The sequence below is a fragment of the Triticum aestivum genome, chromosome 4A (assembly GCF_018294505.1).
Source record: "Triticum aestivum cultivar Chinese Spring chromosome 4A, IWGSC CS RefSeq v2.1, whole genome shotgun sequence".
Lineage (NCBI taxonomy): Eukaryota > Viridiplantae > Streptophyta > Magnoliopsida > Poales > Poaceae > Triticum > Triticum aestivum.
In genome coordinates, this window is record NC_057803.1 from 715460048 (window position 1) to 715477286 (window position 17239).

A 17239-nucleotide genomic window follows, 5' to 3' on the forward strand; every position below is an offset into this window, starting at 1 on the left:
TTCACCGTGTCTATAAATACCCCTCTCCCCTTCCTCACTTCATTTACTCCGCTCGACCGTTCTCTCTCTCGCTCGAGCTCCTCAAACCCTAGCGCCGCCGCTACTCCATCATCGCCGGTGAGGAAGAGCTTCGCTGCCTCGACCTCGTCGCCGTCGTACTCGCGCCGGTTGCGGAAATCTTCACTCCGCCGCCGCCGTATCTGTCTTCCTCTGCCAAGTTAGGGCAAGGAAGATCTAACCTGACGAACTTCTCATCTGTTCTTCTCAGTTCGTCGTGTTCTTCACTTCGGGTAATTAAAAGTTACTTTTATTACTCGCCTTGATTCTCAAGCTTTCCTGAAAATCTTCAAAGGTGTTTATTCTTCAAATCTTCACACACATGAACACCTCACACGTTATATGCTCTTGATTAGTTTTTCTAAGCATCATTTTTCTTCAAGATTCCTCAATTGTGTGGATTTTCAATCTGTATAACTCTGGAACCTAAGACAAAGAACGCTTAGTGAAATTCCTCAAGGCTCATCTAGTCAAATTCCTCAAAACTTGTCTTTTCGAAAAACCTTCTGAGAACGCATATGACCTCTTCAAATTCCTCGCACCTACACTCTGTTCACAGGTACTCATGTCCGCTGCTGAATCACTAGGTTCTCATCAACTTAACTCATTTGCAGCGTTCCTCGAAGAAAAACTGCATACTTCTTCAGAGTGTTCAACTGTTCAAATTCCTCATCTGAAGAATATGACAGATGGTAAGAGACCGCAGAAAGGAGGAAAGAGGCCTGAGGTCATGACTGCTTTCGAGATCCTTGATGAAATATATGCTGGCTATTGCACACCTGATGAAGCAAAATTTGGCAAAGAAACTAAAAATCAGCGCAAGGTGCGCATACAGAAGATTGAACGGAGATGGGCAAGAGAGTGGAGGGAGTACAGATATGTTACTCCAAAGTATATGAAGAAATTCGCTTTAAATCCTCCATGCCCAAGAGCTCCATTGGCACCTGGCCAAGTAGCTGATCCTACAAGCATCAAACGTGGTGAGGACTTTCCTGAAGAATGGGCTAAGCGCCAAGCAAAATTGGCAAGACAGGCCAAGGAGGCAGTGAAGAAATTCAATGAGGATTCTGCCGCCGCTGCTGCTGCTGAGACCTCGGACAGACCGAGGAAATCAATGCCAAAGAAGCCTGCTCGTAAGCCTAGTGCTTCACCAACAGCGCCCTCACGGCCAAGTTCCTCAGCAATGTCCTCACGGCAAATTCCTCACACTGCCACAGCTCCACCAAAGTCCTCAACAGCTCCATCAAAGTCCTCAGCTCCTCCCGCGCCTACAACAACTCCAATTCTTCCTGCTGCCTTTGATGTGAAGAAGACAAAGGCTGCAGAGCAAGCTGCAGTGAAGAAAAGGAAGGCATCAGCCGTGTCAAATTCTTCGGCTGCGAAGAAAATGAAGCCAATGACCAGCTCCCTTGAAAATCCAATTGATGCTGTTCCAATTTCCTCCATGCCATCAAAGGACCTTGTTCCTTTTGGAGAAGACTATGAGATCCCAATCGGATCAGATGAAGAACATCATTCTGCTGCTTCGTCAGAGCAGATTGATGAAGAAATTGAAGTGGACGCAATCCCTTCAACGCCAGTCATTTCCTCACCTATGCCTCAGTTCACAGCTGAAGAGGCTGGTGTTGAGGAAATTGAAGATGAAGATGTGGATATTGGATGCACCACTCCTGTGATGAATGATGACTTTTGGGAAAGTCAGCATCCCAATACTCCTCTGTTCACACCTATCCAACAAATTCCTCAGTCCCCGGCAACAACAGTTCAGATGGGCTCTGAAGAAACTCATCCCCCTCCATTTGTTCATGAAGATATTCCAGCCGCTAGTGCTGAAGAACCTGCTGTTGCTGATCCTCAGATTGCACCTGTTGAGGAACAAGAAATTCCTCAGCCTGAAGAACCTGAGCTCGCGATTCCTGAGGTTGTGCTACAAATCACTGACACTCCTCTACCCAAGCCGAAGAATCCATTCTCAAGCAAGCAAAAGTTCAAGGCTGAAGCTTTCTTTGCCGAGCACGTATTCTTCACAGACTATAATCCATATGATTCTGCTCGCATAAGGAAGAGGCGTTTCTTGACTGCCAGCCAAGCCAATTTCTATTCCTCAGTGCTTTTCGCCAAAGACAAAGTCTTCGATCATGCACATATTCCTCATGTGGGCATGGAATCTCTACCCGGTTTTGAGCCAGTCCTCAGTGTTCTTCACGATGCAGGATTACTCAATTTCTGCACTGACATCTGTGATTGGAATGAAGAACTCATTCTTCAGTTCTACGCCACACTGCATATCACCGGAGACGCTGAAGATGTCAATTCATGGGTGTTGGACTGGATGTCTGAAAACACTCACTACAAGGCACCAGCAACTGAATTGCTTCGTGTCCTTCCTCTCAGTCCTCCACTTGATGGTGCTCGTTGCATCTACAATGAACCAGAACTGTCAGATCACTATATGCAAGTATTGATGAAGCCTTTGAAGCCAAGGCAGGCCCCACGAACCAAATTCCTTGTCAAGGAATTACTCTATGTGCGTTGGACTATCTATCGAATTCTGACGAAGACAATGAGTCCTATCAAAGGCCACGACTCAAATGATGAAGAAGTCGTTGGCATCATGAAGAATATGCTTTTCAACATCATTCATGGTGTTCCCGTCAACTTCCATGATTTCTTCATGAGGACTCTGGCCAATATTGCTATGTCACCATTCGAGCTGAAGCCCTATGCTCCTTGGATTATGAGATTCATCAGGGCAAGATCTTCACTGAATTACAAAGCTGACACTCTGAAACACGGTAGCTACTTGCCTCCCATTGAAGTCCTCAAACGGACAGTTTCATCAGCTGATGCTAAAGGCAAGGCCGCTGCTGTGATCGATGAAGGCATTCGTCCATTGGATGGTCAATTTCGCAAGGCTGCATCTTACTCTACCAATGACGATTCTGCCACACATGACTCTGCCGCAAATACCTCAGCCAAGCAAAATCCTCAAGCCACAGCACCCAGGGTGATGACTGATCGTGAGTTACTCCTCAGTCTTCATCAGAAGGTTGATCGCAATCATAACTGGGTAAAGCGTCAGTTTGGTTCAATTCTTCACAAAATGACTTCAACACACAATGCAGTGAAGAAAAACCAATACTACCTCCATGAAACCTTCAACCGTACCTGGGTTGTTCTCTCTCATGTCTACAGCGCTGCGGATCTGAAGAAAATGGGTCTCAAGGAAGAATTTGACTGGTCTGCACCTCCACCGAAGAAATTCAAGAAGGTCAAAGTTCCTTCCTTGGTGGCCAGCTCCTATTCTTCATCACGCGAGACTGATGAGTATGAAGATTTGGACGACACTGCGGCAGGCCCTGCTACAACAAACAACCCCAACAACGCTGGCGCTCCTCCATCAACTTGATATTCTTCAGGGGCGTTAGTCCTCAGTTTCAATCCTTTTGGTCATTTGATGACAAAGGGGGAGAAATCTGAGTTAGTCTTCAAGCGGGTTTATAATAAGGGCATTTTTTTTAAGTTACAACTCTCGTTCTTCAGAAACTTTTATTTGGATCGAGTTGTAATCTTAAACCCGATGGTGCGCTGATACTTTTGTTGCATTATGCTTTGCATGCTTATTCCTCGTTAATGACATTGCACCCATGCTGAATCTCATCAGGCACCATATTTCATCATGCATTTCAAATTCTTCATATTATACATCAAATGCGTGTATGAATTACAAGATATAGGGGGAGATCTCCATGATTTAACTCTTCAAGTGTGCATTGCTTCAAAAGCAAATTCCTCACTATGCACATCTTCAGGGGGAGTTCTACTATATCTTGTAATCAAATTCCTCAATATCAGTGTATACACTTCATATGTTTATCCCCGTTGAAAACTTAACCTATGTTGTCATCAATCACCAAAAAGGGGGAGATTGTAAGTGCATCTAGTGCCCCTTAGGGATTTTGGTGTATTGAAGACTTATAGGTTAAGGGACTAATGCGTTTGTGAGTATACACAGGTCTATAAGTCTATGAGGAGTTTGATATTTACAAAGAAAGTCGACCCCTAAAAATGAAGTTCTTCAACTGAAGACTTTGATATTCTGAAGACTTTCTGAAGACTTTGAAAGTGAAGAAATTGGTGTGACCTTGAAGACTTGGTATTCATTTGTGGAACATGAAGCGTGAAGACTTTTGTTTTCGTAGTTTCATTTTCTCTTTCTTGAGTCATAGGAAACACCGTACTGTTAAAGGGGGTCGAGGAAATACTAAGGAAAAATTTCCATGTGATGCTCAACTCAAAATCCTACACCTACCAATCCCTACGAGTGAAGCCTTTGGAAATCTCATACGGTTTAGTCACTTTCTTCAGTGACAGAGACGAAGTTCTTCTGGTCGCTGATGAATTTGCTCTGACTGAGGAGTTAGGAATTCGCCAGTGCGGATTGCCTACACAGTGAGGAACATGATAGCCCTGAGGAATTTGAGAGTCAAATTTCCGACCGTTGCTGTGCTGCGCGCCAGCTGTCCCAAAATATCTTATCCACCTAACAGTCATATCATTGAGGAGCATTTATGTCTTATCATGTCGGGCTGCTCCCTAGGCTATAAATAGCCGCCCCCTACAACCACTAGCTGGTTGGCTCCTCCGAGAGAACTTGACACTTGTCATTTGAGAGCAACCCATCCTCCGAGGACTTTGAGCGAAAATCATCGAGTGAGGAAAATCCCAAAAACCCAAACACCTCCAAACCCAAAGTGATTGAGCATCACTGAAGAAATTGATCCTGCATGGATCCGACGCTTGTTACCTTTGAAGACTGTGCTTCTTCCAGACGGTTAGGCGTCAAGGTCTAGAGCATCCAAGAGGAATTGTGGATTGCCGAGTGACCAAGTCTGTGAAGCTTTGGAAGTCGCCTGAAGACTTATCACGAGTGATTGGACGAGATCTGTGTGGTCTTAGTTCAAAGAGAATACGGTGAGGACTGGGTGTCCTGAGTTGCGGCTCAGTGACTGGGTGTCCGGGACTGCGTGTCCTCGAGTTTAAATACTCAGCAGCTCCAACCAGACGTACAACTGAGACAGCAGTTGGAACTGGTCTACCAAATCATTGTCTTCACCAACCTAACTGGTTCTATTTCCTCAACCCTTTCATTTCCTCATTACTATGTTGAGTGTTTGTTCATATCTGTGTTTGAAGACTTTGACTGAAGACTTTCTCAATTTCCTCAGTTCAATTTCTTCAGTCTGTTTGTCTTCATCTTGTGTTATCCTGTGATTACGCTTTCTATACTCTGTGCTTGTCTTCATTTCATCATGATGACCATGCTTGTATTCCGTTATGCTTACTTCTGAGTACTTATTCCGCTGCTAGTAGTTCTTCGCTAAGGAATTTCCACACCGGCAAATTCCTTAGTGAAGAATTCATAAAAATCGCCTATTCACCCCCCCTCTAGTCGATATAACGCACTTTTAGCCTGCAGTAGAGAGGAGCTTGAGAGGGCAGCGGGACTGGGGCTTATAAACCACTCTCGAGCTCCCTCAGCTAGCGAGGTGGGACTAAACTTTCGTGCCGCGACGCGGGCAGCACAAGGCCTTTAGTCCTGGTTGGTAGCACCAACTGGGACTAAAGGGTGGCTTTGGTACCGGTTGGTGGCACCAACCGGGACCAATGACCCTCCTTTAGTCCCGGTTTGTGCCACCAATCGGGACTAAAGGCCTCTGCTTCCCGCCCTTTGGGCTGCTGAAAAGAGGTCTTTGGTCCCGGTTTGTGCCACGAACCGGGACCAATGCTCTGTCTATATAAGCAGCACTCGTAAAATTTTGGTTCAGTTCGTTCTTCCCCGCCCGCCCGACGTCGCCAGGCTGCCCGTCGTATCCGCCTCGCCATCGCGTCGTCGCGCCGCGCCGCCCCGATCGACGCCGTCGCCGCCCCCCCCCCCGCCCCGCGACGCCGCCAGCCCCTGCCCGTCACCGCGCCGCCCCGCCCCGCCCCGGCCCGCGCCGCCCCTGCCCGTCGCCGTGGCGCCCCGCGCCGCACCTCGCCGTCGCCGTCGCCGTCCCCGACACCGTCGCCGTGAGCAACTAATTTAATTTGATGTTACTAGTAGTTAATTGAGTTAGATTTTGTTAGATTTTTTTGTAGTTCATAGATTCTTTTGTTAGATGTGTAATAATTTAGATGTGTAGTTCATAGATTTTTCTGTTAGATTTTTTTTCATATTGTGTAATTAATTTTTTCATACTGTGTTAGATTTTTTTATGATTTTTTTCTGTTGTAATTTAGATGTCAAATTTTTATGATTTTTTTCTGTTGTAATTTAGATGTCAATTTTTTTTCATATTGTGTAAGTAATTTAGATGTCAAATTTTTATGATTTTTTTCTGTTCATAGAATTTTTATGATTTTTTTCTGTTGTAATTTTGTTCATAGAATTTTAATGATTTTTTTGTTAACAATATTTTCTTAGTCAATTTATTGTGTATGTATAGGAAAATTGTGAATGATATAAGTCATTTATGAATATGTTCATATTTAGAATAGAGGAAAAATGAAATATAAGAAGAGAAAGTGTTTAATATAATTAGTTAGAAAAATAATAGAACTATAGTTAAACTTGTTTATTTTTAGTAAGTACTACTTTATTTTATTTATAGTAAGTGCTTCATATATAGTTGAACTAGCTAGTTGATTTAATAAACTACTTTATTTAACTATATATAGAAGTAGTACCCGCATCGACGTCGGCGATGCCTATCCCGCATCTTCGTCGTCGTCGACTCGGCGGTGGAGGCCTGTTTGATTAGGCGCATGTTCGGGACTGGGCTCCGTCGGGCTGGTATTGGGAGGTGCTACCTTCCGGGGGACGTAGGTTGGTGAGGAGGCAGCCCGTTGTTGACCCGATCCTTGTTTGGTGGCGGTCGCGTGGGTCAGTGACGGTGCCGAGGATTTCGGACACCGCGGAGGTGGTACGTCACCGTGTCAGCGAGGAGGACGAGCACGTCCGTCGCTACATGGTTGCATTGGAGGGCAGGTTCGACAATACCTGACAGGTTCTTTAGGGATCTCATTGGAGCTATGATCCTGTGATGGTTCCTTATCTTTGGGTGTCCACCGCCCGTGACGATACCCGCCGGGCGCTACGGTTCTAGCTGTATTAGTGATGCTATATGTATGATAGTATTCGAGGAGTATTAGTGATAATATTTGACGATGTACGGACATAAGAGATGATGTACTTTTGCTTATAATTGAATGCATGCTAATTTGAATACTACTTTATTTTATGATTTGGTTTTGCTTATTGAATGCTCATATTGGAAAAGTACTCCTACTTTGAATGCTAAAATTGGAGAGCACTATGCAGAAATCTAGGAGCCCCCTCCATCATCCACGCCGTCGTGGGGTAGCTTCTTCTTCATTCCCGTGTGCTAGACAATTTGGTGTAATAATGCACTCGGAAATGAAAGAAAGAGATACGTACCATCACCGATAGTCAACCCGTGATTAATAATAATGATCTAATTTAGGTTTTTTAGTACATATATTTAATTGTACAAGTTTAATGTTTGAATTATGAACATAGGCCGGAAAATGTCGTACTCGGACGATGAAAACCGCCCGGGGGAGTGCGACTGGTGCCACGACGACCGAGGTATGTGCGACAGGTTCATTGAGCTAGACGAAGATCGGCGCTTCAGCATTAAGCTCGAGGAGACCTTCGATGTTCATACGGTACGCAACGACGACAATAGTTTTTTTAGTAATTAAGCACGACTTCAACTATTTTAACGTGTATTTTCATCTTTTCCAATTCGACTAGCTTATCTCATGCTATGCAAGACACTATGTCTTGGAGAAGATGGGTTTTGAAGACCATGAAAGTATGGAAACCAAAAAAATTCTCCTAAGGACCCATCATGGTGTGGATTTTCAAGTAAAGTTGTACAATGCTGAGAGTGTAACCCATTTTGGTTGCAAAAATTGGGAAGCACTTTGCAAGATGTATGGTTTTGATGAGGGTATGCTTGTCACCATGGATCTTGGTGATCCTACAATCGAGCAAGACAATATGGAGATTTGGGTCCTTGTGGATACACCTCCAATTCTTCCCTCATGTGAGCTTAACATAGTTATTAAGTAATTTATATTGTTTATTTCAAAATAGTTGACAGCTTATTTCTATTGACAACTTATTTTCACTCTTCAAAGAATGTGCGGAAGATGGTAGACAAAACCCACTACACCGATGGCTCCGAATTAACTTATAAGGAGAAAAATCATCTGATCGCATTTTGTACTGATCTTAAAAATTACAATGTCTACAATCGAACCCCTCAACATTATGGTCAATACGTGCCACTAGTGCACGTGTTGAACTACGGTAACTACCATGAAGATACCCTGGTAAGATTTTTTACTATTACAACATCCGTGCATCTTTTTGCATACTTCTAAAACTAGCACATCATTGCTAACTACGCAGTTATTACTATGTTTTTCAACAGATAATCCCGAATGATTGTGTGCCTCATCTGATGTATACACACGGTAGCCTTCATGTTTTGAACATACAACCAGGTCGTCCTACGAATCTCAACTGTCCATATCAGAGTTCTAAAAGAAGTGGAGACATGACAATCAAAGAATGGAAAAAATGAAAGGACAATCGTAAGGAGCTTCTTGGAAGCAAAAGGAAGCGAAACGCAAGAATTGGAGACAGGATGATCTCCGTTCTTCATAATGGAGAGTCAGGGTCTATATTGTTTTATGCTATTTTACTTTAAGGTGTTTAGGTCCTACCTGATACTGATGATCATGTGCTAAGAACAATTATGTAGGGTTGGGTTCGATGACTATGAGGATGATGATCGTATGCCTTATTATTAATAACGAGTAGAAGTTGTATGATGATGCATGATTATTAGGACTTGTTATTATATATGATGATGTATGATGCGAGCATGCATGGGTTATTATATCTGCGGGTGAAATGAACATAGCAGTAGCGTTGGTAAACCAAGGACGAAGATATAAGAGAGAACACTTCTCTCTATTAGCTAGCTAATAACAACCTAAAAATAACCCCCAGAACCCCTAAACCAACCACTTTTTTTTAAAGAAAAAAAAAAACCTCAGCTCCAGCCAGCTGCTGACGCGTGGAAGCCTTTTGGTCTCGGTTTATGTCACCAACCGGGACCAAAGGCCCCCCTGCCTGGGCTGCCCGCAGCGGCCACGTGGATGCCCATCTGTCCCGGTTCGTGTAAGAACCGGGACTAAAGGGAGGAGGTATTAGTAACGACCCATAAGTCCCGGTTCATGAACCGGGACTAAAGGCCCTTACGAACCGGGACAAATGCCCTATTTTCTACTAGTGGTTGAAGCCCACGGGCTAGCTCGATCATCTCTTCGTGGTAATATTGGTCGATATATTTGGCTCTTAGACCCGCCTGATGGCTTATGTATCCCCAGAACTCTTGTTATCTAATGTTACCAGGGGACTACACCTAAAAAAAAAGTTACTAAAAAAAAGAGCTGAAGCTTCAATATTGCTCAGTAAACAAACTGAAGCTCCAATTATTTCTAAAAGAAAACTAAAGCTCCAATTTTCGCTGAAAAAAAAGGGGAAAGCTGCAATCCTACGCGACGCCATTCCCGTTACAGCCAGCCTTGGAGCTACGTTTCATGTCAGCTGGGCCCCACGAAGCACTTTCTTGCGGGTTTGTGTCACCACCAAATCCTATCCCCCGAAAATAATAAAATAAAATAAAATCCTAGCTTTTCCTGGGTTTTAGCGTAGCTACGGCCACGCCGTCAGCTCACCTAGAAATCACAACACATACCCGACGCCTCGCCTAGGCATTTAGTTTTTCAACTTCTGTCCGCTTTCTCAACTACGAGTACTTTAAAAAATAGCGTTCTCTTTTTTTTCGAAAGGGTCAATGGTTAGACACATCTTTGTAGAAATATAAAATTGGATTCAAATCTTTCGGGTGTTGAAGTGTTGTTTCTCCTGCATTCATCGTCGGCGCGTCGTGAGCATAGCTCGATGCTGTCTCTGGCTCTCTGCCTCGACGGAGTAAACTTTGTTAAACTCATGAGCTTGTAGAAGTAGGAAGTCATCGATGCAGACCAGGAGACGTCGGCAGTCGCATCCGCAAAGCAAATCGCTGCCCCACGGAAGAAAACACCGATACATGCCTATAAAAACTCTGAAGAAATCACCAACGCCATTGACGAGCATCACCTGTCAACAGCCGCAACCCGATCATGCATCACCGTCGCCTTCCCGTAGCAGGCCACCGACTCGTTCATACCGAACTACGAAAGAGCAGCAACCTCCTTTCTAATGTCGGCGTCGCGCGGGGTTTACCTAATGGCTAAAGCTTGGCGACGGCGAGAGGGATAGATCGTGCATGATAACCAACGTCGTGTTACCTCCCCCCTCTATCTCTTCATTTCGTTTTCTCCTCCTATCTTTTTTTTATCGGCTTTCCTTGAAAACCATCTTAATTATCCCATTTTTTATTGGTTACCAAATAAAATTATGTTTTTGTTGATAAAAAGATAAGGGACCTTTATTTAGGTACGTAAATCATGGACAAGATTTGGTAAATATTTATTTACACAGTCATATTAATATGGGCAGGTAAATAACGTGCTATCTTAGTAGAATATTTATAATCCTTTCTAATGTACAAACAATTATAAGTATCCAATCTTCTTCTCAACCGGCCATCCTCACCTTTTCTTCTTATTTTTTTTAGAAATTTCTGATCTATTCATATCAATCATGGCAGTACAGAGAACACAAGAGGTAACAAAAATTTGAACCAGACATGTGGACCACATAGTGACGACTACAAGCACTAAAGCAAGTAGAAGGCGCCCCCCGCCGTCATCACCCCTCCCGCGCCGGAGCCAGGCAAAACCTTGTTAGAGTAGACCATCGGGAAGAGATCGTGCTAAGACCCCACAGAATAATCACACCATAGCAGCAACCATCGCTAATGAAATAGAGTCATATATCTGAATAATCAAACTTGTAAACACCCAAATGAAGATGAATAGAGACCGGATCCAAACAAATCCACTAAAGACCAACACTGACCGAACCCCATGAGACCAGGCATAGACACACATCAAGACAAGGATTGAATGTGGGAGACATTCTTCCTACCAAGGTACATCACCGCCATCACACAAGTCCAATAAAAAACATTGAACCTAACAAGAACGAGAGTAGGGCACCTCCCTCCAACGGGGACGAGGTCCTTCGCTCCTAGACGACCCAAAGGACTGACAATGCCGCTGAAAGGAGGTGGAGGAAAGCTCGACGTCTTTTCTTGTCAGCTTGTCTTCTTCTTCTTCTTCTTCTTCTTCTTCTTCTTCTTCTTCTTCTTCTTCCTACCTCGACTCAACCCTTGACCATTGCCCTTGTGGGAAGATGATCAAACATGCTGCCGCTAGGCTGAGATTTTGGCAGTTGTCGTGTACTGCCACCCCCTTCCACCCGACATCCAATTATGTTGCCATGTTTTGTCTCATGTAGCGATCAACTATCAACGGGGGTGAAGAGACAATGTCGAGTTGGGCTCCACCTTCGACTTGACCCTGAAGCTTTCTTCCTTAATTTACTTCTTGGTCAATTTTTGATAATTTTGTTATACTCCCTCCGTCCTTTAAAGAGTGTACTTTCAACTTTCTTGAAAAGTCAATTTTTTATTTATGTTTGACCATATTTTTACAATAATACATCAATATTTATGCCATCAAATTAATAGCATTAGATTCATGATAAAATTTATATGTCCTCTTGCTTCAGAGTGGGAGGTACGCGTGCGGGGTGCGTATAGCAATTACCAGCCTGGCATTATAACGGAGACCTGCTACGCTTGCCCGTGGCGTCCTGTACTAGTACTCCTCTGTCCCAATCGCCGTGATCCAGCTAGCCAGCTTACACACACAAGGGCGATTCGACCGAGGCCGCCGCCCCGCCGCCGCCGCCGCCGCCGCCGGAGACGATCCCCTGCAGTCAGGTACGAGCACCAACCCGGAATCCCATGGCAAAATTTTCTTTTTACTCTTTGCAAGCTCTTCCCCTGCTCGGCCCCGCGCCTCTGGCCAACTAACTTCCTGCCCGCTTTCTCCCGGGATCCCCTTCTCTCCGTCCTTCTCGCCTGATCCGGCGGGCGACGCCGGATCTGTCCCGTTAGTCCACCGCCGCCGTGCCGTAGCTTGGCATAGGCAGCTTCGCCGGCCGTCGCCGCGGCTGGTTCGGCCTCGTCGCGGCATGTACAGCGCCCCCGCCGCCTCCGCACCCCATCGGCGGCCATGGAGATTTCTCTTTGATGTATCAGCTTTTTAGTCGCCCATCCAGTGAGGGCTCGGTTCCGAACTGACCTCACCATCCGCCCCTGTCGCGATCCACTAGTAATTCTTGGACTCTGTTCTCGACGTCTCGGAGTCGGAGGTGCTCTGTTTTACCGTCGGCGGTTCCGACTTCAGTCCCTTATTAGTTCTTCGCTGATAGCCGCTGGTGGACTGTGCAGCGCGCTGAATTTGGCTGAATTGCTGCAGCCAGATCAAAATCGGATGGCACTGAGTTGACCTTCGTATTCCTCCGAAAACATGTGCCTGTGTAAATCGTATGGAACCCCTGAAATTCATTGTAAAAGTATGAACCAAGACAGAGTCAATCGAGCAGTCTTATGCAGTAATTACCACTTGTATCTGAAGAGGCTCTGAGCCCTTTCGTTGTTAAACCTCCCTCGTGCAATATTCAGTATGCAGTAGAGATTGTTATTGGGTGAACACATATGTTAATCGGTTTAAGCTGTTGTTTTGTGCTTCAGTTGCATTGATGCTACTGCAATGATGATCTTCCTTGGAGTGCGTTTTAATTGAGTTTTTGACACAACGCTCACTTTTGCAGTTAGTTAAGATACAAAAATGGCCTCACTGGACACCGTTAGAGGGGATCTTGGCCTGGTTGTTTTGTACCTAAGCAAGGCTGAGGCAAGAGATAAGATCTGTAGGGCTATACAATATGGATCCAAGTTCTTGAGCAACGGACAGCCAGGACCTGCACAGAATGTCGACAAATCAACTAGTCTAGCTCGGAAAGTTTTCCGCCTGTTTAAGGTAGAGTGTGAATTTTTTTTGTGTAGTAGAGTTTGCGAATAGGAAAAGATATCGTATTTAAATATTGATGGTTTGCAGTTTGTTAATGATCTCCAAGCTCTGATTAGTCCCCCTGCCAAAGGAACTCCACTTCCACTGATCTTACTTGGAAAGGTATGCTGCTGCTGGTGTTACATTGTGGGAACATAGTCAGCTGAACATAGCCTTCTAATTTTCTAATTCTTCTTTATGGTCCTCAGTCGAAGAACGCGATGCTGTCAACTTTCCTCTTTCTGGACCAAATTGTTTGGGCTGGGAGAACAGGAGTATACAAGGTTTGAATTGTTGTTCACATCAGCATGTTAGATGCTTAATTCCTTGTATGGTTTTACCTTATATTTTCCCTCCAAAAGTTAAAGGGCAGCCCCAGTGCATGTAGCTCCCGCTTGCGCAGGGTCTGGGGAAGGGTCCGACCACTTTGGGTCTATTGTACGCAGCCTTTCCCTACATTTCTGCAAGAGGCTGTTTCCAGGACTTGAACCCGTGACCTCATGGTCACAAGGCAGCAGCTTTACCACTGCGCCAAGGCTCCCCTTCAAAAGTTCATGCCAGAAATTTCATTACCTACATGGTGACAAGTAAAAGTGTAAAACAATCTAACTGTTTCTGCAGAACAAGGAGCGAGCAGAGTTCCTTGGCAGGATAGCATTTTATTGCTTTCTCGGATCTAATACCTGTACTACCATCATCGAGGTTGTTGCTTCTCTATATGGCTATCTGGAAACTATTTGATTCTGTTCTGTGTCAGATCATTGTATATTAACTGAAATTAACATCTGATCCGTGCTTCATTCTAGCTAGCGGAGCTTCAGCGGCTTTCCAAATCGATGAAGAAGTTAGAGAAGGACCTCAAGCACCAAGAGCTGCACAAGGTACTAGTCGTTTGACCATAGGGTCTTGACATGGCACATCTCCTGTAATTACTTCCACTGACGCATTATACTGTACGGGTGATGCCAGAACGAGCAGTATCGGATGAAGCTGCAGAAGTCCAACGAGAGGCTGCTCGCCCTCATCAAATCGAGCCTCGACATAGTTGTTGCGGTGGGGCTCCTGCAACTTGCCCCGAAAAAGGTCACTCCTCGCGTCACAGGGGCCTTTGGGTTCGCTAGCTCGCTCATCGCCTGTTACCAGGTGGGTATCTCATCCCAACTCCAGCCTCCCTGTCATTTGTTCAAGCCACCTCAAAACTCCAGAATCTTAACTGTTGTTTCCTTGGCAGTTGCTTCCAGCCCCAGCCAAATCCAAGTGATCTGCCTGCCCACCTCGGGCCAGGCAGCTGGTGCATCGATTGGTGAAACGGCGGTCGCTGTTGCTGATACTTGATAAGAAATAAATCTGGACCAAATTGTCCGTCCTGTAGGATATAACCGAGGATTACTGTTGTGCATGCTGGCATTGCCCAGGGCCATCTCATAGCCTGGTTGATCTGCCTTGCCTTAGACTTGATCATGTAGCACGCTTGTATTTGGATGGTCCGGTGTGCCACTATCATACTACAACTGTTGCAAAATAATTAGAAATTTCATACTAGAATGGTGACGGCTTGCGTCTAGATTTATCTTTACGTTGTGCCGCGACGATGATGCGTTAGCTGGATGTTTTTTTCTTTTTCTGTGGTTTTTGTTGAGAAAAATTCATGTATGTTTTATGGAGTTGCCTTCTGCAAACCAAAACTTAGTTTCTCAGGCGGTGCGTGGGCCTAGTCTAAATGAGACTGAAATTGGGGCAAAGTTGCAGCAAGATATATTCACAGGCAGAGGATGAAATTTCCACCAGAACAAACAATATTATAAGTGTGGTGTTGAACAGGAAACAAAGCATGCCCCTGAAATAGCAACATCGATGGGACGCGGAGTTTTGGCTCCCGGGCTCATCTACACCCACGCTTAGAAAAAAAAAATAAAAAAAAACTAGAAAAATTCAAAAAATTCCATTTTTTTTGTGGTGGTAGATAATTTGACGTGTGAGGTGTGTCCCAAAATTCAACTCATTTGAGCATCTGAGCAGCTCCCGGCAAAAAGACAAAATCAGGGTATGTAAAAATGTTTGTAAAAATGTTTACTGTTCACGCACTGTTTTGACCCGATTTGTCTTTTTTGCCGAGAGCTACTCAGATGTCCAAATAAGTTGAATTTTGGGATGCACTTCACGCGTCAAATTATCTACCACCACAAAAAGATTTGGATTTTTTTGAATTTTTCTAGTATTTTTTTTTGAATTTTTTGCTGAGCGGGAGCAGATGAGCCCGGGCTCCAGGATGAATTATCGCATCATGAAGGGAATCACACTATTTTCCGGTTGACGTGCATAACAAAATTTGGATGGAGGTTGTCTCCCCCCTCACCGGGAGGCGGGAGCGCTCCCCTGCCGCCCCCCGACACTGCCACCGCCGCGCCTACCTCCACTTCCGGTGCCAACACGCTGCTCCGCATCACCACCACCTTAGAGGGGTATCCATCTCTGCCCTTATGGTTTCTGCCATGAGACAAACTGCGTTCGATCTGTGCAGGTCGCGCTCCGGACTAGCTTGCGGATCCAGAACACTGTTGGCAACAAAGTACAACTCCGGCGTTCCTCCTCCTGCCCTGCTCGGCTATGCATCTCCGTCACCTCCAACTCTCTCTGGCTACACGAACCCTAGTAGTTGCTCTGCTTCAGGCAATTCTTGGTTAAGCTTTTTTTTTGACAGCAATTCTTGGTTAAGCTTGACCGGCTGAACTACTGCTTCTCTGTCTGATTCTGAGTGTACCATTTTTTCTAACACTCCCGCTAAGCTTTATTTATGCCACCGCAATGTTTACAGCAACGAAAAGAAGACCATGCAAAACTTTACCTTCAAGTTGGTGTCTGCACCCATGGACCCACTTCTTTTGGGCCGCAAACTCTCGCTACACTCCTCGCGTCCTGACGAGATGGCTGACGCTTTCCGCAAAGAATTCTGTGATCCCTACCATAAAAAAAAGGGAAAAGTCTAAAATAAACCTTGAATTTGTATGTCAAGTCTGAATCAAACCTTGTACTCTTAATTCCTGAAATCAACACCCTGATTTTATTGATCCCGGTTAATTCCGACCCAATTTTTGTTTGGCGCAACAGGAAAACATCTAATCCAGGTCAGGATCACTTACTACTCTCGCTGACCACACTGGCCCACTTGTTATATAATACTACGTCTCTGGTCAATAGTCATTTGCCCAAAAATATCTGTAGCTAGTCATTCTCTCTCTCTCGTCTACACTACAGTTGCATCATCTTCCTGGGGGGGCACGCAGATGCGAACATCCAGACCGGACCCTCCACTCACTGGAGTAGCAATTGAGGATGCTGGGAAAATCAAAAGGAAGCACGAATTACCAGGAACCTAATATTGTGGTAGGAATTCCGGTGAAGATGGCTAGCGGCGAAAGTTTATGGTAGCGAGACGCTTCAGTTGAGGATGGTCGAAATTGATTGAGCGTCAAGCCGTCGGCAGAATTGGACTAAGAGAGTCTCCAAATGCGCGCGAAATATTGGACGCGCCGGATAAACCGCCAATTTGGCGCGCTCCAGCAGACGCGCGAAAGTTTGAGCGTGAAAAAGATGTGCACGCGCGGGGGGGGGGGGGGGGTGCAAAACCGGCAGTGCGCGCGGCAGTTTTGGCACGTGTCGCCTAGTGCGCTGGTTAAAAGCTGCGCGCAGGCGCCCGCCGCCCGTCTTTCCCTCCTGTCGCGCCTTCTTCCTCGCCTCTTCTAGTGCCCCGCCATGCCGCCGCACCCCCGGAGCAGGTCGGGCTACCGCGGCGTCCGCCCGCCCCTCTGGCGTGTATTACACGGAGATCTGCTCCCGCGATACACACCTCAGGCTTGGCACGTTCGAGACTGCCCACGAGGCCGCCCGTGTGTACGATGCAGCGGTGTGGTGCCCCGGGCGGCCTCGGTCGCAGAGGAACTTCACTGACGTGCGGACGCGCGAGCAGACGCAGGAGCTCGCGCCTCCCCCGTGACTAATCAGCGACGAGGAT

The 17239-nt window shown here is 45.6% G+C and overlaps 1 protein-coding gene across 1 annotated transcript; it reads left to right on the forward strand.

The window, feature by feature from the left end:
* Positions 1–11936: 11936 nt before the first annotated feature.
* On the forward strand, positions 11937–14772 carry LOC123088310 (peroxisomal membrane protein 11-5). The gene is made up of 8 exons (XM_044510504.1): positions 11937–12092; positions 12989–13197; positions 13276–13350; positions 13437–13511; positions 13849–13929; positions 14034–14108; positions 14197–14370; positions 14459–14772. Exons 2-8 carry the CDS (start codon positions 13006–13008, stop codon positions 14486–14488), a joined length of 702 nt encoding a protein of 233 aa, XP_044366439.1. The 5' UTR covers positions 11937–12092; positions 12989–13005; the 3' UTR covers positions 14489–14772.
* Positions 14773–17239: the final 2467 nt, after the last annotated feature.

Bases quoted from the DNA above. Each gene is read 5' to 3' on its own strand.
- LOC123088310 (XM_044510504.1), top strand. From the start codon at position 13,006: ATGGCCTCACTGGACACCGTTAGAGGGGATCTTGGCCTGGTTGTTTTG. The intron at 13,930-14,033 runs GTTGTTGCTTCT...GCTTCATTCTAG, and splicing joins CCTGTACTACCATCATCGAG to CTAGCGGAGCTTCAGCGGCT. The intron at 14,109-14,196 runs GTACTAGTCGTT...GGGTGATGCCAG, and splicing joins AGCACCAAGAGCTGCACAAG to AACGAGCAGTATCGGATGAA.